The 21,577-nt window shown below is 37.4% G+C and overlaps 2 protein-coding genes across 3 annotated transcripts in view; both read left to right on the top strand.

Annotated features, from left to right (window-relative positions):
- The first annotated feature begins 1,514 nt into the window (after positions 1-1,514).
- Positions 1,515-12,849, top strand: BDH2 (3-hydroxybutyrate dehydrogenase 2). Its single transcript, XM_039701992.1, has 10 exons — positions 1,515-1,621; positions 2,997-3,077; positions 4,597-4,675; positions 6,559-6,655; positions 7,180-7,288; positions 8,466-8,526; positions 9,185-9,298; positions 9,822-9,880; positions 10,571-10,663; positions 10,796-12,849. The coding sequence occupies exons 2-10, from the start codon at positions 3,006-3,008 to the stop codon at positions 10,847-10,849; spliced, it is 738 nt and encodes a 245-aa protein (XP_039557926.1). The 5' UTR covers positions 1,515-1,621; positions 2,997-3,005; the 3' UTR covers positions 10,850-12,849.
- Positions 9,841-21,577, top strand: part of LOC120498823 (sodium/hydrogen exchanger 9B2-like) — a 24,244-nt gene continuing 12,507 nt past the window's right edge. The window contains exons 1-5 of one of the 2 annotated variants that reach the window (XM_039701991.1): positions 9,841-9,880; positions 10,571-10,663; positions 17,825-17,924; positions 19,081-19,261; positions 20,631-20,801. In XM_039701991.1, the coding sequence (XP_039557925.1) occupies positions 10,659-10,663; positions 17,825-17,924; positions 19,081-19,261; positions 20,631-20,801 (457 nt within the window). In that variant the 5' untranslated portion in view covers positions 9,841-9,880; positions 10,571-10,658. Of the gene's footprint in view, positions 9,881-10,570; positions 10,664-17,824; positions 17,925-19,077; positions 19,262-20,630; positions 20,802-21,577 lie in introns of both variants that reach the window. The other variant, XM_039701989.1, reaches the window with a different exon arrangement.

Genomic DNA, 21,577 nt, shown 5'->3' with positions numbered 1-21,577 from the left:
TCCTCCCCTCCGTGCCTTTCACTTGCAACTAAAGAGGAATTGATCCTGTGATCAACTCCATTAAGAATGAAATCATCATCATGAGATGAGAAAGTCATTCCTAAGGAAGATACCTGCATCAAAAGCATCATCTTTATTTCATAGGAATAAATCTCTGTGATGCCAGGTGCTGTTTGGGTCACCCAAACTGACAAGCAAATGGCTACACTGACATATTCCTGAGCATTCAGCAGTTACTGGAACTGGGGAGTCACACAAGGATATTATATACCTGATGGAAGTACTTCTTTAGTCAAGAGCCAACCTTCTATTTACTTTGAATGGCTGAAAACTGCCAACCACTGTACCTACTAACAAGTTGCAAGGATTTATCTCAATCTCTGGCCTGGAATGTGTTTTGGGAAGTTTTTACAGGCATGATGAGCCTTTAAAAAGATACAAGTTCTAAATACTGTTACAGAGTTGGGTGCTGCAATGTCTCTTTTCTGACCACAGCCGCAGGTATTTCTTTTCTGTCAGGGATAAATGCAAAGTGCTGGTGGATCTGTGGTGGTTTCTTTCTTTTTCTTTTTCTTTTTGTTTTGGGTTGTTTTTTTTTAATTGGTTTGTTATTTTATTTCCCACTATGATGAACGAGGTTTCCTTTGGCCACCAGCATTTTGGTGTTCTAATAAATCAATCAGACTCTTTTTTTTCTTCTTCCAGAATCACAAAGAAGATGTATATATAGATCTACATCTTCTATATACAATTTCCATTGGTTTTTTTGTTAATTATTACTTGCTTGGAACAACTAGGTTTGGTGATTTTTCTGGTGACTAAACTAAAAAAAGCAGAAACTTATTGCAACAGGTGGCTGAATTCGGGTGGCAAAAGCTTAGGGGCAGAAGGATAAATGCTTTTAGCAAATTAAGTCATTACAGGTGTGTTTACTGGGGAGCTGATTTAGAAAGCCTTAAAAGCTATCATAGTTTAGCAGAAAGGCAGGATAAACTGAACTTTTGTGTATGTGTGCCCCAGTTTATCCACAGAAGTGGCTTTTCTGAGAACTAACTGATGTTTAGGCAGGACACCAAATTCCTTAATAATACTACCAGGCAGCCTTAAGCCTAGTGTGAGCTTATAGGTAAATTAGTTTGTCCTAGAATTTTTCAGTCTTATGATATTAATTCTGCTTTAACATATGCAGGTTAAACCACTAGAAACAAAAGACACGTTGGTAAATATACAGTTTTAACAACAATAAAAAATAGTCACATAAGTTTTGTCCTGATTTGGAATTTGATAGTTTATATTACTTGGAAAAACAGGTTTGTGGCCTTCTGGTGGGAATCCTACTGATGTCTTGAATTCCCCTTGTAAGAGAGTCAGCTAATACTGGTGATACTTTTGTGTCCTTTCGTGTGCAGGAGAAAAATTGCACTTTTTTAAAATCTTGAGTTTCACTAGGTGGCAGCATCTCAATGTTTCAACAGGAAATTACGTTTGTGTAGAGAAACTTAGCAGTTGGACTACACAGTTGGACTACAAATCCCAACAAGCACAGGGAAAAAAACACAACTGTAGAGCTTCCTTTTGTACAAGGGTCGGTAAATACAACAAAGCTGCTTGAGATCTCTTGGTGAGTGACTGTATTATTATTTATTTCTAAATGCTTCATAGAAGCAGTATGGCAAATGTTCATAAAACCCAATTTTTTTGATTGAAAAATGTATTTATAATGCGTTTTGCTTCCCACGTGTTAAGGCAATTTGGGGAAGTACTTGAACTGATCTAGGTGGCTTTTGGAAAGAAAAGAATTTTTCCATTACATTGCTTCAGAAGTCTAATTTGTTGAATCTGTAACCTTCATGAAAACGGTTTCGCTGCAACTTTTGTCAAGAAAAACATCTAACAAAATTATTTCTGATCAAAATAAGAGAAAAGAATATTTGATTCAAGAAGTAGGGCACTAAATTTGACTCAGTAATCTGAATCGCAACATGGATTTGAGCATCTCTAGAGAACAGCACTGGCTGCTGACACAGGGAAGATTATGGCACCTTTATTTTAACTTCCCAGTGAAGTGGTGTGTTGGATTTATGTGTATATTTAAATACTTTGTTCTTATGACACATTTCTACACCCATATATACACAGACAAAGTTGCTTGGAGGATTATGAGAATGCAGGAGTTCTGCTTACGGGGAACCTAATTAACCCCAGATACTGTGCTGTGACTGGAACACAGGGACCTCACTTTTTAGGAAGTTCTTTGAGACTTGGTAATTGTTTTCACTTGTTTGCCTGCATTTTTGCATGCTGTATTTTGTTAAACCTAACACAGCACTTGAACAGGGCTGTATTCTGCCTTTTGGCTGCTCCATCCAGACTAAGGTGGCAGCTCCTAGAGGTTCCCTACTGCCCCAAAAACACTCAGTGTTCCCTGACAACAGGGAACAAGAGGCAAGACTGGGGGCTTCATTGCCCCACACTTTCCTGCTTTACTGGGGCTGGGAGCCTGCTGTGCTGGAAAATTCCTAAGACAACTGAGGGCAGATACCAAAGCCAGGGCATTGTGTGGAATGTATTGCAGTCTAGGACATGAAAAGGTTTGTAGAGAAACAGAAGACAGACCTGCTTTCTGAGAATAGCATTGACAGTGGGAACACTAGATTAAGAATTATTGTACTGCTGTTTCATCCTGGCCTTTTTTTTTTCACATTTAGAGAAAAAATAAAATCCAATTTCTGTTATAATAAAGCTTAACTTCTGAGCTCAAATGCCTTTTGACTTCTTGAGATCCTTTACGTACAACTAAAAAAAAAAAAAAGATGGGGCAGCCCTGCCTCTCAGAACCCTGGAAAACTGAGAGTCACATGGCAGGCAAACAGGACAATTGTGATGGCAGAGGTACAGCCTGGATCGTGTCTAGTTTTGGGAATGTATTTGCATCTGATTGCTGGGGGGGTGCTGGCTTATCTCTGTTAATGTCTGTGCCATCCGTGCCTGTGCAGGTCAGCACCATGGGGCGGCTGGACGGGAAGATCATCCTGGTGTCTGCGGCAGCACAGGGCATTGGCCGAGCAGCTGCCATCGTAAGTTGGAAAATGTTTGTTCTGCTGGGCCTGTGCAACGTCTCTCGTTCTAGCTTGTCCAGTGACATCTGCACCAAACCAGTTCTTGAATTTATAAACCACAGATGAGGCCAGGACTACACAGTGAAAAAATCAGGGAATAATGTAGCCACTATGCTGTATCATGCAGGCTTTGTGCTTTTTAATTTTATGAAAATCTTCAACTCTGAGTGGAGATGTTAGACAAGGATAAGAACAAGATTTAAGGACAGCTGCATCTGCTTTTCTAACAGTATATGGCTGGTACTGCCTGTACCTTTTTTCCAACAGCTCTGTTGCTTTGTTCTGGGAGTAAATAGAGATGACAAAGGGAATATTTCCTGGTCTAAGGCTAGATACTGTGAGGATCTCCTACAGCAAATCCAAGGTATTTTACCTAGATTCATGACTGAATAACCATGTTCACATGATAGTAACACATTGTTTACAATGAGCAGCTGTAAGAAGCCCTCTACAAGTTTTATTTGATTACCAATAAACAGAATTCAAGGTACGTATTAACTTTCCAGTTAGCTCATAACTCCTTTTGACCAGTTCTTCTCCTGCTACTTCCCTTTTCCATGGCAAATAAAAAACCCAGTAGAGTTATCTTGTTATCTCTGTAATGTAATTACCAGCTCAGGAAAAGCTCCTCTGGCATTTTTGCCAGACTGGTTAGTTTCTCATGTGTGTGGTTGAGAACATAGAAGGCTGCTGATCTTGGCTCTTACAGGAATCACTCACTCCAAGGAGCAGGTAATCCTCCTGATGGTTTCACTTTGTAATACCCAACCAGCCATGGAATCCTGGTATGTTTCATGTCACTATCCTCTTAAGCTGCACTTGGGACACCTATTTTGAAGATAATGGGCTAAGTCCAAGATGTCAGAACACTTTTGACAGACTTTGTCAGATGTTGATTTATCAGTAATCACAATAAAAAGAAAGAGGCGCTTTTGAGGAGACCATCAAGAAGGAAGCAATGTCTCTGGTTAAATATCAAAAGTCATGCTGCTTTTAATATTTTTCTATTCCAATTACTTGGATACAAAGGATTTTGTTAAAAAGATCCTTGTTTACAAGTTCTGCCTTTACCTGTCAAATTTTGTAACTTTAAATCTAGCAATAGATTTAAATTAGATTTAAATGAGTTAGATTTAAATCTTAACAATACAGACAATTCTAGCCCTATTGCTTACTAGTGCAGCTAATAAGGGCAATAATAATATACATTATCTTAGTTATCTTAGTCTGGTTACTGTTCTTACACTTTATTTATGGATTCCTTCCTTTAGAGAAAACACCTTAAATCTGTCTTATCACACAAAGTTACGTAGTTGTGTGCAACTCCCTGATATGCCCAGAATGAAAACTGAGAGATCAGCCACCTTCAGCTTGGCTTGGCTTCTATTTCAAGCCAAAAAGCACTTGAAAAGAAAACAGGTTTTATTTCCAGTATGACCTGGAATATCTAAATATAAACTGCTTCTGTGTTCTCCAGGCTTTTGCTAAAGAAGGAGCCAAAGTCATTGCTACAGACATCAATGAGTCTAAACTGCAAGAACTGGGGAAATATCCAGGTAAATGGCCCTGCAGCAGGCATTAGTTCAGCTCTTACAAGTTTAGGCTGTCTGAGATACATTTTGAGGATAGGAAAGCTTGAAAAAGACAGGAAAAAAAGAAAATATCCAGACTTGTTCTTTCAATGTTTGCATTGCTTTATGCTGTGGTGTGAAAGAACAGAGATTTGGCATGTAAATTTTGCAACATCAGCATATCAGAGTATTATTCCAGACATGTGGAATAACTGATTTTCTTGTGTCACAGAAGTTGATGTTTGCCAGAATAGCACCCATTTCAGTCACCTTTTGGCTCCACTAGGCTGATTATCAAGTGCATCACTCTGGAAGACATGGAATGCTTTTTTTCTCTGATCAAGAGAACATCCCACTATACAAAAAGGTAGACCTAGTGTCTTGTGTTTCTATGGTCTATACTTGGCTTGTCCTTTTAATGCATTCCTTACTGTCCTGTAGAATCCATATGTCTTCAGAAATTCTAGCAACTCTAGATACACCTATTCTGTTGGTACAAATGTTCATGCCTGAAGGATGTTTTTGTACTGCCACCACAGGAACATGCTTCAAAGAGCAGGTTTTGCACAGGTGTGTTTCTAATCGCAAGTGGGATATTACGCTAAAAAGCATTTTTTCAATCTTGAAATAAAAATAAGACTTGGATATAGTTTATAGCTGACAATGCTTCTAACTTGATTTGAGAGAAGAAAGTGAATTTAAAGAATTCCTACTAAAGGCTGACAGTAAAATACACAAAACCACAGCTGGCACAGCTTTTAGCATGAATATCAGACTGCCAACTGGAGCTCACAACAAGCAATCCCTTTGTAATTGTTTGGGAGCTTGAGAGCTTTTCAGGTTCCTTCTGAGGGTATTTGGGAAAACATTACATTTTTTTTCTCTGCTAGTATGCTCACAAGGAAAGAAATAATTTACCATGTACTCAGAGCCATTTCCATGCTTTAGACATGTAATTAATCAATCTAGAATACATCAAGACTTGACACTTTGAGGTCTTTGAATTTTATCCAGGAGAGGTAATTCCAATGTGATGTTAATCACTAGCCTGTAGCCTGAGCGAATACACAAATCTCTTCTAAAGTGTCTCTATCATTTAACTAAGGCACAGAAAGCCTTTTCATGGGCTTGTTGCTTTGGTTTCAAAAAAACCCATGCTTTTTTTCATTTCAAATCAAATTCTCCTTTGACAACACTCGGATGCTTTACAGACAGTTTTACAGTGTTTCATGGAATCATATCTGCTTGGTTAGGCTTCAGGAAGCCATGTAGTTCCACCTAGTGCTCAAAGTGGCACTGGTTAGAGTAGGTTGCTCAGGGCTGTGTTTAATTAAGTTCTGAACATCTTGAAGGATGGAATTTCCTCTGCAAGACCCTGTTCCAGTGTGACTGCCCTCATGATTTTAATAGTTTATGCAAAATAATTTCTCCTTATTAATTAAATTATATAAAGCTCATTCATAATGTCATCAACTACATATGAGACTGTGGCATGTGATGGCACTGTAAGACACATGTAACTATTTCCAGGTGTTATTCTATGATAATGAGCATGAGATTCATTATGATTATATAGGTTCTGTAATTCTTCTGTGTAAGAGTATAGTGGAATTCAAATTCATTTGGAATGTTTTTATGGTAAATTAAGCTAGCTCATCTGCTTGCCATGCTGTATAACAATTAAAAGAGTTGATAATTTTAATTCTCTCCTGAAATTTTAAATAGCATGATATGCTGTCCCAGATTAACTGCGGCACTAACTTAATCATTGAGTGAATTGAACTGTAAGTGCTGTCCTCAGCACATCAGAAAATACTCAGCTAATCCTTAATCAAATACATTGAAACAAACACTCTCTTTTTTCCTAGGCATTCAAATACAGGTTCTGGATGTCACCAAAAAGGAGCAGATTGAAAATCTGGCCAAGGAGATTGAAAAGATTGACGTCCTGTGTAACGTTGCAGGGTAACAAAATTCTCTTTGCTACTACTATTTTTCCAGTTTTCCCTGTCCTCCAGGACTACTTTCTATGACTTCAATACATTTTATTTATGTTTTAATGGATTTTATACTCTTAATACAAACCTTCATGTGTTTTCATCGAAACTGACCTTTTTTTGCACAGCCACATAACCCAGGCCAAGATAGAACAGCTCTGGAACTTATGTTTTCCTCACTCTAGGGGTACCCTGTACTGATGCCTTTGGCCCTTCTAGCACAACAGTGAACAAAGCCTGACAGTCTGCTAGTGTTCTTTTTTTTTTTTTTTTTTTTGTTCTTCTCTTGCCATAATTTTTTTGCACATATTGAGTCTGCTCTGTGTCCTTGATACTTATCAGAAGAAATACACTGCTGCTTGCATTCTTCAAAGGAGCTCTTATTCCCCTCTTTTCAAGGTTGGAGAAGTTAATTGCTACAAAATAGTGGTGGGAAAAGAGCCACAGGAATGTAAACCAGCGACAGTAATCCACTTCTTGCACTCATTCTAGGTTTGTTCATCATGGAACCATTCTGGAGTGCGAGGAGCAAGACTGGGACTTCACGATGAACCTCAACGTTCGCAGCATGTACCTAATGATCAAGACATTTCTTCCAAAGGCAAGGCTTGGCTGCCCATGACGTTTAGTTTCTGCTGCATTGTTTAAAGTGTGAGAGATCAGAGCTGTTGCCACTGTGACAATATACAAAATACAAGTGTGCCACTTTGGATAAGGGGGCCCTTAGATTACAGTGATCCTACTGTAAAACATTCTCTGCATTGCATAATATTTCAAGTAGATAATTTATCTAAAGGATATGGCAGAGAAGATTTATTTGGGGAGTTGGCCTATGTAAACTAGCTAAAATACTTCAGACTTCATGCGGAGCAGTGATGGAGACATTGCAATACAGTGCTAATGTACTATATTAGAGCACACAGCTGCACAATACCACTGCTACAAAGTATTAATAAATCATGTGTATGAAAATGAATTTTATACAGCTCTGGAGACTATCTTGTAAAAAAATTCAAGGATGCTGATACTAACATGCTGACTAGAGCACAACAGCTCAATTAATGTAGCAGCTTGAAGATATTTCTTGGTTTTACATAATTGCTAAGTTTGGGTCTACAAAAATTTGTGGACTGAAAAAGGCGTTTGCATTCTTGTAAATGCAAAGGCTAGATTGAAAGCTGTGACCGTGACTGGATGACAACTACTCTTGTCAGTATTGTTCCAGTTCTTTTTGCTTGGTTGGTTTGGTTTTTAGTTTGTTTGGGGGTGGGTTTTTTCTTAGCTGAACTTAATTTTCCAAGTTTGGGGTTTTTTTAACAACTTCAGGCATATCAGATTTTAGGATGCTTAAAAAGGTTGTAACTTAAGGAAAATTATTTACAATTCATAGATGCTAGAGTATTGTGCTTTAGTCTTTTCCAAAATGAGAAGAGTTTCACTGTGATCAGTGAGTTGCTGCATTGGTAGATGGCATGGGCAGATGTCTGTGTGGTGTAACCTACTGTCGTGACAGAGGCCAATAGCTGAGAGGTAGCAACCCAAGAAAAAAATCCTTTCCTGGCGTAGTTTTCAATCCTGTCATGGCTCAGGGAATGAGGGAGAATTTCAGACTCTGCCTTACTGCTTCAGTCAATGGCACCTACCTGTGCCAATTGAGCTTTGTTGCCCTGTGTATCAAGTGCATGTAGGGCTGTTCTGTGAGCTGCTGTGGGCTGTTTTGCTGAACCTGCAGATGACAAAACAGTTTGCATTTGGGTGACATAAGTACTCTTTTGCAGATGCTTAAACAGAAATCTGGAAATATTATAAATATGTCTTCTGTGGCATCCAGCATCAAAGGTCAGTAGCTAGAGTTCCTTATGTAAATCTTTAAGGTGATGGATATATGACATAAATATTGTGCAACTTCGAACTCGGAGGACATTCTAAATTCAAAACTATTTCTAAATCCTGGGAAGGGATCAGTTAGGGGGAAAAAAAGTGAATGCATTCAACTCAAACATAAACTCAAGGACACAGATGGAAAATTGTAGAAACTCCAAAATCTTTACCTCTGAACTTTTTTAATGTTTTGTAGAATCCTTTTCACCACTGTTTACTAACTAAAAAAACATTACTACCAGTGATGTCTTAGTACATATATTCTTCAGAGATATGATGAAGAAATAACAATTACTTCAGTGCTGTAACTATGCTTTCAAAAGAAGCCTGCTCATGACTAACAGATGGATTTCTGCTTTTCCTAAATCTTTGCTTGTTACATTTTATAGAGTAGTCCCCAGACTTACACTATTGAACGATTGTGCTTTCCTCTGGTGTACACCTGAGTAGAATTCTGGCAGTTGGCATTCCAGCTAGCCTGCCCTTATGGAGAGGCTACAGCTGCTGCAGGAAATGCTGGAGCCCAGAAGCAGGTGCTTACTGAACCATCTTGGCTCTTTCTTTTTTTCCTTTTTAACTCTGTTTCTGTGCTGCCTTGACTGGGACCTTCTGTTAGGAGTTGTGAACAGGTGTGTCTACAGTACTTCAAAGGCAGCAGTTATTGGGCTAACAAAGGCTGTGGCTGCTGATTTCATTGAACAAGGCATCAGATGCAACTGCATATGTCCTGGTAAGTGTCCTTACATTACCCTATGATCTAGGAGCAGATACTAGAAGGCCAGATTCGGTCTGGCATTTTTAACAAAGAATAGACTTGCAAGTGGTAACTGAAGTTATCAGCAGTCTACAAGAACAGAGCATGCTTGAAAGGCTTAATACAGAAAAGTTGTTGTTCTGTGGTTAAACTGGATGTTTAGTCTGATTAACCTACTATCTGCACTTTACATATACATTATACAGTATTTGAATGGTTTTTTTCAAAGATGCAGTCTCAGAAGATAGAGGCAGGCAAGAGCTAGCTAACAGTCTGACCACTGTTTAACCATACAAGAAGTATTGAATCTAATTTTCACAACTCTTGCCTTCTACGGAAATTTAAAATTCTGTGCTCTATTGGTGGCTTTGCAGTGTTTCTCCTGAATTATATTAAAAAGTTACACATAGGTGCTAAGAAATACAAATAGAACAAATAAACTTTTGTTGTGATTGCTGATGCAGTTAATTTTTAACACTGAATTTAAAATTTTGCTTAGGAACTGTTGACACACCATCTTTACAGGAAAGAATCCAAGCCCGGCCTAACCCAGAACAGGTGAGAAAGCAATTTATTAGCTTGGTTATATGTTTAACTCTCTTTTAAAAAAAGAATATATAACTACACTTCTGCCCATATTCAAGAATGTCCTCAATTTCAGAGTACTGTGGATAACTTAACATTGCTCCTCATTTGAAAGTGTGGTCAGCTTTGAGACCAAAGCCTTATGGCCAGACCAGAACTGAAGCCTCAGAAGGATAATATTGCTTAGTGAATGCAGAGGTGCTCTTATCCACTTGGAAGCAACTCCAAGTGTTGGTTACAGTGTCCAGTGCAGAAGCAGAGGACATCTTCTATTGTGGCATGTGTCAGCCACAAGGTGGTGTAAAAACAGTACAGACAGAGCATTCTGGCCTATGCATTTCCAGATTATTTGGGATGCTTAACCATCCTTATTAGGTAATGGCAAGTTCTCATTTGAAGGACATGGGAATATCTACCACCAGAGGAAGAAGGATATTATGTTGGCTTCATTCTGAAACCAGAGATTTAGCTGCTTTCTAAAAGTCACGTAATTTTTTTCAACCCAAAATCCACATTCCTGTTGGTTTTATGTTTTTCCAGCTTTAATTCCCTACTTAGTGCACTATGACTAGAGGCCTGTTTCCAATATTGCTTTGTAGATGTCAATAGGTAAAAATAACTGGTTTTATATTTCTGATAAACCAAATGCTCTTGTATATCCAGGCACTGAAGGACTTTCTGGCCAGACAGAAGACTGGCAGGATGGCTACTGCAGAAGAAGTGGCCCATCTCTTTGTGTACTTGGCCTCTGATGAAGTAAGTTTTTTTAAAACAAAAAAAAGTGTATAAAAAGACAGCATATTTTTTAATTTAAAGAAAAATTGTTACCCTGTAATTAACAGCTGTAAAAAATTATTTGAAATCATTGTTTATTTTATGTAATTTCAGTCTGCCTATGTGACTGGTAATGAACTAATCATCGATGGAGGATGGAGCTTGTGATTGACTCTACCTGCAAATGGAAATTCATACTATGATGGGCAAAAAATTAAGATGGTGTTTCTTGCAAAGATTGAGATCATGCATGTGATGGCTTTCCAAACAAATTTGCTGCTCTCTCTAGATTGATCTTACTGATTAACTTTTCCTTAAATAGAGAAACACTGGAGTAAAACATACTTCATGTGGCTTCAATTTATGGCAACTCCAAAAACATGAAAGAACAGCAGTTTAATGTTTAAGATTTCAGGAGGCCAAAAATATTATTCATGTTACAAAATCTGAGTTGTGTTTTAAGCAAAATTTGAGTGAAAGCAATTAACTATTATCTTTATTCTCATCTTACCAGGTATTTGGAAATTAAATACTCACAATTAGATTTTCATGTACAGGAACAACTATACAAGGGCAGTATTCTAGCAGATATGGATGGGAGTATATGTGAGAGGAGTATTCTTAAACAAATGGGTGGATCTTCATGAATATGCTTTGCAGCACAAAAGCAAAAGGAATGGATTTTATCACTCTAGATAGAGCCAATATATTTGTCTCCAAAATGATGTACTAATATTGGACAAATTCTGTAAAATGTGTTGCTAGGTGCTGCACTTTGGTGCTCTGTGCCTTTGTCTCAAGTACCAATACAGCTCACACTACAGCACAAGGAAAATTTCTCTGAAAAGTACTGCTTCTGCAAGAATCAAGAATATGTGATGATGTTTTTTATTGTGATAGCACGTGGTTGCTTTGATTCATGAAATAGAAACCTATTATTGTCAAGTTTCATACTCTGGGAAAAAACACAGGTCCTGACCAGGGATCTAGGGCAATGAATAACCTGAATTCACAAAGCATTTGTTTTGCTAACATACTGCTTAAAACCAACATGAATTACATGGTCTGACTGCCTGTAAATATGGTTACCTTTAACATCGTTCCATTTATCTAATTCATAAATGAAACTCTATGTAATTTAATACATAACTTCATATACATTACATACATGTATATGTGAGGGAGGAATTAAGGACTAAATGCTCCCGAATATGATTTATCAGTAATCAAAGCACAGGAAAAATGTACAATATTGTGTGTGCTTCTATAAGAATAACTGCCATGTTTATAAAGTAATTGCCTTTCTATATCACCTAAAGCATTAATATAAATTGGTTGATTTCAAAGATAATGAAATTGATCTAGTTAAAGTCTGGCCTCTTATTTTAAAATAATTGTATGTAAATCTAAATTTTATAAGTTTTGTGGCTGTTGACTTCATTGGGCTCATTATGGGCTTAACGTTTACCTTTAATCATGGTTGGAGCATTCTGACCTTGTGTAGTTTGTTTATGGGGTTTTAGAGAATCTAATATTTCAATCAAGTGACCCTGGCAGCCAAGCAGGATCACGCTGGGGCGCAAATCCAAAGTTATCCAAAATTGCTCCAAAAATGTTCACTGATATAAATTCAAATATTAAAAATTGAGGCTGGTAGAACATTATTTCAATGGTTTCAGAGTTTAATATGATGGCCAAAGTCCTTATTTTATAGTAGATGCAGAAGGCTTACCTTGAAAAGAGAAATTTCCCCGCTGCAGTAACACAGGGAAGGTGTACTGTGTACTCTGAAAATACAATTAAGAATCTGAGAGAAAAATCATTATACTTATTGCACATTACCCATCATTACTTAACCTTTAACTCGCTTAGTAGAGCTGCTGCTCAAAAACAGCTGCTGCTGTTGTCAAAGCCCTTGTGCAAGAAAATAAGTACCACCTGCCTTTAAACTGCACTAAAGGCACAAAGGGCTTTTTTAAATGGTAGACCAAAAATCTGGTGGACAAGAAAAGTAAAAATCAGCACATTTTGCTGCCTCTTGCCTTATTAGCAGTGCTTTTCATGGAGGTGTTAGCAGCTGCAACTCTGAAATGTGTTCCAATGTCATGAGGTTTTTCAGCAGACTTGCAAGAATTATTAAAGGAAAATGCTTCTTAATGCTCTCGTGACCTAATTCCATGGTCTGTTTTTAATGGAACTGGGTAATTCTCTTTGTTTTTCTTCCACCCCAGTGATAATATAAAAGAGGCTTTTTGACTTTTCAGATTCTAGGTCAAAGTTTTCTCTTGTGGGGGAGAGAGGAATAGACTTCCCTGATTCCGAGTCCTTCTGGAAAATTTAATCTGATAAAAAAATTCTTTCATTTTCCCTTGGACTTGTAGTCAGTTTAGTTCTGTGTGATGACACCAGGAGCAAAGCACATGTGGCATTTGACTTTGCTTTCAAATGGATTCAGTGCAGCCTGCAAATTTAAGGTTGAGAAAAAGACAAGGTCTGCCTTGTTACCTCACGTGCACTTACAAATGAGATGGATAACTTGCTTTATCTTTAAGAAGGGATCTTTAACGCTGGGATGGGAACAACATAAATATGCAAATTGTGTTTGTTTTGGGGATTGGTTGGTTTGGTTGTAAAATGTCCTGTCACAGCTACTTTGCTGCTTCACAGTAGAGAGGGTATTTGTTTCAGGACAATTTACATTCTCTTTGAGCTGGATTATTACAAAAATTAAAACCAAAGTATGTTCTAACTGAGTTCATCCTGCAATACAAAAGGTATTCTGAATGTTGACAGTGATTGGAAGGCATTACGTGTTTGGTTGCCACAGCCTGGTGGTTTCATGTCACCTGAGCAAATTGACTGACCCCAGGCCCTCCTGAATGATGAACAAAATGAGCTTATCAGCTTTACCAAGCTTGCACCATGGCTAGATCATGCTTTAAGGAGGCAGAATTAGCAGAGCTGCTGGACATTTTAGCTAATGCTCAGGGGAATCTGCCAATCCAGCATAAGGAAAACAACAGACTCACTGTGGGTGTTACACACCAGACTCTTGAAGACCACTGCAAACAGCACCAACACTACTGAGCACACACCAACCTTATTTCAGCTGCTATACATTTACTGAGACTAAAAACTGGACTGGATTTGTCTGGACATGTCCAGCAGTCCTAATGTCCATGTCAAAGTACTTCAGTGGGTTTAGCTCAGTATTAATGTTACTATCTATCAGTAGTCTGTTTCTCAATTTCATCTTGGTTTTAGCATTTCCATAATGCTAATACTTTTTTCCAGTCTGCTCTTGGAGTTTTCAATGGTGTGTAAACAATTCCATTTTTTCAATGTATTCAGCATGTTTCAGCAGTGACATAGGGAAAGAATGTCAATAGCTCAGTTGCTTATCCCACTATCCATATAATCTAAGTTTTTAGTTAGGTCCCATTATAATAATTGGCTGACCTAGTCAGATTCTACTCAGCTGAACAGACCTAATAACATCACAGTGCAACGTATTTACTCCTGCAGGTAAGATATCTAAAGTCTAGCTTTTGTAAATTTGTACTCTCAGGATGCATTATCATCACCTGCCACAAACCAGATAAGGACAGCACTGTCAGATCTGTCATTCACTCCCCGAAACCTTTCCTGTTCAACAGAATATTCAATACCCCTGCTTAGTCCATCTTGTTCATACTGCTGTGAACAGCACTTTCAGTGGTGAGGTGGACTTGCCCTTCTCAGAAGTATGAATCAATTAACTCTTAGAAGTATTAATTAATTTTGTGTCAACAGCTGTGTGACTGATCTGGGATGTTGCCTGTGCAAAGCTGGATGGAGAACAATATCCTTCTGTCCTTTGCTTGCACACAAACCAAGTGCAAAATTAAGTACATAAATCCACCCTGGGAAAGTGGTCAGTGGAGGGAAAGAGAGAGGCATTGGGAAGTTGCTGATGCTTTCTATTCCAGTTCAGAGGATTGGCATTTGTGGATTCTCAGTCCCAATGAAAGGATGGAAAAAAATCAAATCAAAAGTATCACCAATGTCATAAAAAAACCCACAAAAACCTAAACCCACAACTATTTGGTTCTGCAAGTGCCAGCAGTCCTAATGTCCATGTCAAAGTACTTCAGTGGGTTTAGCTCAGTATTAATGTTACTATCTATCAGTAGTCTGTTTCTCAATTTCATCTTGGTTTTAGCATTTCCATAATGCTAATACTTTTTTCCAGTCTGCTCTTGGAGTTTTCAATGGTGTGTAAACAATTCCATTTTTTCAATGTATTCAGCATGTTTCAGCAGTGACATAGGGAAAGAATGTCAATAGCTCAGTTGCTTATCCCACTATCCATATAATCTAAGTTTTTAGTTAGGTCCCATTATAATAATTGGCTGACCTAGTCAGATTCTACTCAGCTGAACAGACCTAATAACATCACAGTGCAACGTATTTACTCCTGCAGGTAAGATATCTAAAGTCTAGCTTTTGTAAATTTGTACTCTCAGGATGCATTATCATCTTAATGTAATACTAATGCCTCTAGTAATACTGTTGCCACACTTCCTTGAGTTAAGTAAGAGGCTTCAATTTCTGTTTGTTTCTATTTAGATATTACATTACTTGCTTAGGAATTTTTTTAAAACAAAAAAAAGTGTATAAAAAGACAGCATATTTTTTAATTTAAAGAAAAATTGTTACCCTGTAATTAACAGCTGTAAAAAATTATTTGAAATCATTGTTTATTTTATGTAATTTCAGTCTGCCTATGTGACTGGTAATGAACTAATCATCGATGGAGGATGGAGCTTGTGATTGACTCTACCTGCAAATGGAAATTCATACTATGATGGGCAAAAAATTAAGATGGTGTTTCTTGCAAAGATTGAGATCATGCATGTGATGGCTTTCCAAACAAATTTGCTGCTCTCTCTAGATTGATCTTACTGATTAACTTTTCCTTAAATAGAGAAACACTGGAGTAAAACATACTTCATGTGGCTTCAATTTATGGCAACTCCAAAAACATGAAAGAACAGCAGTTTAATGTTTAAGATTTCAGGAGGCCAAAAATATTATTCATGTTACAAAATCTGAGTTGTGTTTTAAGCAAAATTTGAGTGAAAGCAATTAACTATTATCTTTATTCTCATCTTACCAGGTATTTGGAAATTAAATACTCACAATTAGATTTTCATGTACAGGAACAACTATACAAGGGCAGTATTCTAGCAGATATGGATGGGAGTATATGTGAGAGGAGTATTCTTAAACAAATGGGTGGATCTTCATGAATATGCTTTGCAGCACAAAAGCAAAAGGAATGGATTTTATCACTCTAGATAGAGCCAATATATTTGTCTCCAAAATGATGTACTAATATTGGACAAATTCTGTAAAATGTGTTGCTAGGTGCTGCACTTTGGTGCTCTGTGCCTTTGTCTCAAGTACCAATACAGCTCACACTACAGCACAAGGAAAATTTCTCTGAAAAGTACTGCTTCTGCAAGAATCAAGAATATGTGATGATGTTTTTTATTGTGATAGCACGTGGTTGCTTTGATTCATGAAATAGAAACCTATTATTGTCAAGTTTCATACTCTGGGAAAAAACACAGGTCCTGACCAGGGATCTAGGGCAATGAATAACCTGAATTCACAAAGCATTTGTTTTGCTAACATACTGCTTAAAACCAACATGAATTACATGGTCTGACTGCCTGTAAATATGGTTACCTTTAACATCGTTCCATTTATCTAATTCATAAATGAAACTCTATGTAATTTAATACATAATTAAAAATACAGAAAAGTACTGAACTTTGAGTAAATAACCACTTTAAATAGGAAAGGAGAAAAAAACAAAACTATTAACTTACAGCACACTGAAAGTGTTTGCCTATAGCTCTGTATTCTTCTGCTGTGCCTTGGTCATGCCTCTGGCCAGTTTCATATCAGAACAGCTCAAACAAAACCTCATAGGTGTTAGAATGGCCCTTGTCTTTATGGTATCAGCCCTTCCCAAATATCAAATATTTCATTTTAAACTCGAGGTTTGATAATTCTGAGAATCAGCTCTGACTTACTTCCAACCATCTAGCAAGGAAGGAATTTCTTGGCTCAGAAGTTCTGGCTTTACTTCTCTGGTGTTTTATATGCCCAGAGCAATGTAAAAGGCTTGAAAGAAATTTAGGTGATGGAGGATATATGCCAGCCTTTGCTGTGAGAGAGAACACTATCAAGCCTTGTCTCCAGATATATGCCTGCCCTCCTTGATAGCTCACACTTGTGAAACCACAATAAATATGTGCACCAAAAAATATCTGACATACAAAACAGTGCACTGCTGTATCTTGTTATAATCTATGGGACAAGTAGTAGACTGGTTAGAGTTGAGCAAATACAATGGTAACTATCCACAAATTACTTGGATCTTACTTCCCAGTCTGAGAAGTACCTCCATGGGATATAATCAGTAAAAAAAGAGCCATGTTTAATCAGGCTGCAAGCTGTGAAAAGTCCTGATCATTATTCAAACAGGCATCTTCACTTTCTTAGAAACACATTGACTGAGTATCTCTAGTAGCATCTAGAGAAAACACATTGTTGAAATTCCTCTGAAAATCAAACTGGATCAATCAGGCTTAAGTTAGGGGAAAAGTGTCCCCTCCTGATGTTTTAGAAACCTCCTAGAATTTTAGAAACTATAGTTGTTCTAATTTTATTGGATAGTCACTTGCACTGAAATGTACACAGGACCTGTGACACTTTCAGAACTAATGGTCCTGCTGAGTGGTGCTGACAGCAAATAACCTTTATTATGTGCTGAAAGGAGGCACAAATAGAGAAAGATTACAGCCATAGTTTTGAGAAGGAATGAAGAGGTTAGCACAGATAATTGTGATTGTAAAACTCAGGTTTTAATTTTTTTTGTGCTTGAATTTTTAAACTTTATACTGTTCTTCGGTTAGTTTCTGTCTCTTATTCTTGCATACAGAGGGACACAAAAAACATTAAACTTGAAATTGGGCTGAGAGGATTTTTCCACACGGTCTGTGGGAAAAGGCATCACTGAGAAGTCATTCATTTGGAAAACAGTGTTTATTTGCTTCTCTTTAACTTTTCCACCTTTATTTCTTTCTTTAGGTTTGCAGCAATGGTAAGGGAAGATGTAAATGACAGTGAAGATTCTGAACCATCAGTATGTGAGAGAAATGGCATGATTCCCATGCATGAGCGAAGTGAGGTAATTAACTAGGATCCCAAAGTATTGTTCTAGTCAGAGAGAACCCTCCTTTTCCTTTTTTAAGATTAAAATTCTTAATGTAAAAGGCACTTAAAAGTAAGCATATGGTATTGAGTGTATCTCATATAGATGCTTATATGGCACATTTTTATGCACATGGTGATCACAGAATCATGTAACTCCATACTGAAAGCTCACAAGATTTGTGTTCCAGTCATGACTCTGAGTAAGGAATATGTGTGTATATATAGAGAGAGAGAGAGAGGGAAGAGACTGAAAAGTAATCAGAAATGTGGAACTATTACTGGAGAAGGGCCAAACCACATTATAGGCAGAATTCCATGTCTACAGTATGACAATATGCTGACATGAATAATCATACAGGAAGGCAGATGATTAACTTGTCAAAAATAATGCTAAAATTAAGTGAGACATATCCAAAAATGGTCAAAAAGTGCTTTGGTTATGAATATGGATAAGTAGATGTACCAGTATAAGAGAACACCTTCAAGGGAATGACTCCCAGTTGTAGTATTTCTCCATCTCTACTTTGACTTGCCAGCTCCAGCCTTCCAGCAATGGATCATGTGAGTAAAGTTTGTGCTGGCCAGCTCTGCTGTTTCTTTCATCTTTGTTTTGTTATTTTGGTTCAAGGCTTTGCAATGGTAGTTATTAAGGACTTATATTAAATAAGTACCATCTCACGGGAATGATGCTAATCATTAATTCTATTGTGAAATCCAGTCTGGAAGCAGAACCTTATCAAATGGTAGAAAATATTAATAAACGTTTAGTTATGTACACAAAACAAGCTCAGCCTGGCCTGCTATTATTGTTTCTTCATCAAATACGCAAATATTGTTACTGCACAGGTGCTATATCTATTGGGGCAGGAGCTCTGTCAGGTGCAGATAAAAAGGCAAATGTCCTGCAGTTTCTCACGTGCAGTTCTTGGTGCCACGCAAAAAACAAACACAGGGCCAAAAGGGCCAAAAATTATATCAAAGCTGGACATTCCCATTGTGGTTGTTCAGTTAATGTGGTCACCTGCAGCCAGTGGGGATCCAGTGCATCTCAGCTGACTTCAGGTGGTGCACACTACTTCAAATACATACAGTGCCACTTCTGAGGGAGTCTCCTCGTTTGCCTTCAGCAGGGACCAACAGCAGGTGCCAAAGGTACTGACGGGAGTGCACAAACAGAAGAAACTGCTCTCTTGAACCACTGCACTCAGCAACCTCCAGAAGCAACAGCAGGGTCTTCAGTACCTGCAAGAACATGGAGGCAAATATTTGCTTGTCCTCCTCAGGGTTTACTGGCCCAAGCAGTGACAAATGGTAGGTAAGAGGGACAGAGTTTAATTAAAAAGAGAAATGGCAAAAGAAGTACTTGTTTCTCTGAAGGGGATGATATCTGTCGATATCTGTCCTTGAAAATAATAAATGGAAATAGCTGTGTTTTACTTATCACACCGTTGTTTGAATGTTTTAGCCAGAGGAAAAAAAATAAGATGAAACAAAGGTTTAAATGTACAGTTTTTGTTTCTCCAGTCTCATATGTTTGCTATGGTAGGTATGTTTTTTGCACTGCAAACTATTTTTATCACAAGAAACACCTCCTAATTTTTGTCTTGATAGTTTGTCCTTAGTACTACAGGCTTGCAAAGCCAAGAGTCCTCACTACAAGGCAAACTGATCTATTTTGTTTAGAATTTGTTCTAAACTGAAAACTCCAAAAAGAGATGCCTGGCTAGCCAATTATTTAAGGTTTTTCCTAAAAAAAGAAATTTCATGTGTCTTTGATTGCTTCCACGGCCACTTGGAATTCTTAGGCTTTTCTGTTTGGAAATCTGCTGGTCTTCCTTTGCCACCTGTCACCCTCAAGGAGGATTAAGAAAACTCCAATCTGAAAATGGAGGACATTTATTCAAAACATTTTTTTATTCTCCTTCAGTCTTCTGTTTTATATGTATGCATGCCTGTTCTCATTGGACAACTGTTGGAACAGGTTTGTGAACCTTGAAAGAGCCTAATGTTTTCACATATTTTATAATATTTTCACACACTGTTCTCATAATATTTTTCAGGATTTTTTTCCTTCTCTGTATTATCCTCCTTTGATTGCTGTATGAAAGGGAAGAATTTGTACTCCAGATGTCCAGAGACATGACCTTCTTTAGAATTTTCTTCCCAGGGATAACAATTGCACAATTTCAATTGTGAATGTATTGCACAAACACATTCAGCCAAAAAAATATGATTCAATATTTTAGAAATTAGACTGGAGCTGCATTCATCAGCTTGAAGATGCAGCCAGGCTGTTCAACAGTAGATTTTACTGTGGTTCTGAAGTAGCTGAAGGAACATAAGCAAATGCAGGATAAGTTAGTGAAAGTCTTTGCTTTATGTCTGGAACCTGTAAAGTGCTTTTCACAGCAGACCAAGGTTCACTAAATTTATTTTTACATTTCATGGTGTTCGTGTTACCATTGTTAAAGTATTTTAGCATGTATAAAATCAGAACATCAGTTTAGGGACCATGAAAGATTAACTGCATTGTTATGATTAAATTAATTTTTCAGGTAAGTAATTTCATTTCTAAAACTCATGACTAACGTTTTTCTTCAATAGCAAAACAGATGTGACCTAACAGCAAAGTTGTTGCTGAGTGATAATTAAATGTTAATTATTTTTTCTGTTTTTCCAGTTGCATTTGTGGTTCTGGTTTGGGCTGTGGTTTGGTCCATAACTGGGGCTGAGTGTCTCCCAGGTGGAAATCTCTTTGGAATTCTGTTTCTTTATTTCTTTGCTGTCATCGGAGGTAAAATTTTTGGATTCATTAAAATACGAACACTGCCCCCTCTCCCTGCTCTTCTGGGTAAGAGATCCTTCCTTCTTTCCTTCCTGCATATTTTGTGTTGTTTAAACCATCAAGTAATATCTGTATGGGTAGATGTGTTTGGATTGGGAACAAATAAACTGTGTCACATTCAAAATCTGTAGCTTGTCCAAATGACTTTTTCTGGTCCTCACTGAAAAGGTGCAAAATTTCCCAAACTGGCTCAGGTGAAATTAACTAAGGCTCTCTTCTTAATTCTTTGTGGGTCAGAGGATTGTTTGCCTACAGATTCAAAGTTTATTGTCCTTCAGACCCTTCTGTCACAGTTACTTAAAATTTGGGTTTAATAATACCAAACAGGAATCTTAATCCAGATATCATTTTACAGTAATCTCTTTGCAAAATTATTGCTGGGCTGTTTCTTTACTATCTCACACAATGAAAGTGTTTTCCAAAGAAAACATTACAGCAATTCCCTACTACTGGTAGTCCAAAAGTTTTCTTTCTTCTCCTTCCTTTATCTCAAGATAATTGAAACCTGAGAAAATAAATTCACAACAAGGAATAATTCTTCTGCGGGGTTAGTCTGATTTAATAATAACTTTTTTTTTCCACATCGTCATTGTATTTTATTTTACATAGATATGCAAAATAGAAATGGGAGATGAAAATAATGTTAATCCTGACATCTTTAAAATCTTTTCTGGTTTCTTTCCTAGAGGAGGTTTTATACTCACTTAGATGAGTACAATATTTTGAAGTGCTGTGATGTCAGTGAAGCTGGAAATGAAGCTCCAGGTTCTTCTCAGCAGCTG

This window comes from Passer montanus, unplaced genomic scaffold, assembly GCF_014805655.1.
Source record: "Passer montanus isolate IOZ18808 unplaced genomic scaffold, ASM1480565v1 scaffold151, whole genome shotgun sequence".
Classification (NCBI taxonomy): domain Eukaryota; kingdom Metazoa; phylum Chordata; class Aves; order Passeriformes; family Passeridae; genus Passer; species Passer montanus.
This window is presented reverse-complemented; position numbering and strand designations above follow the sequence as displayed.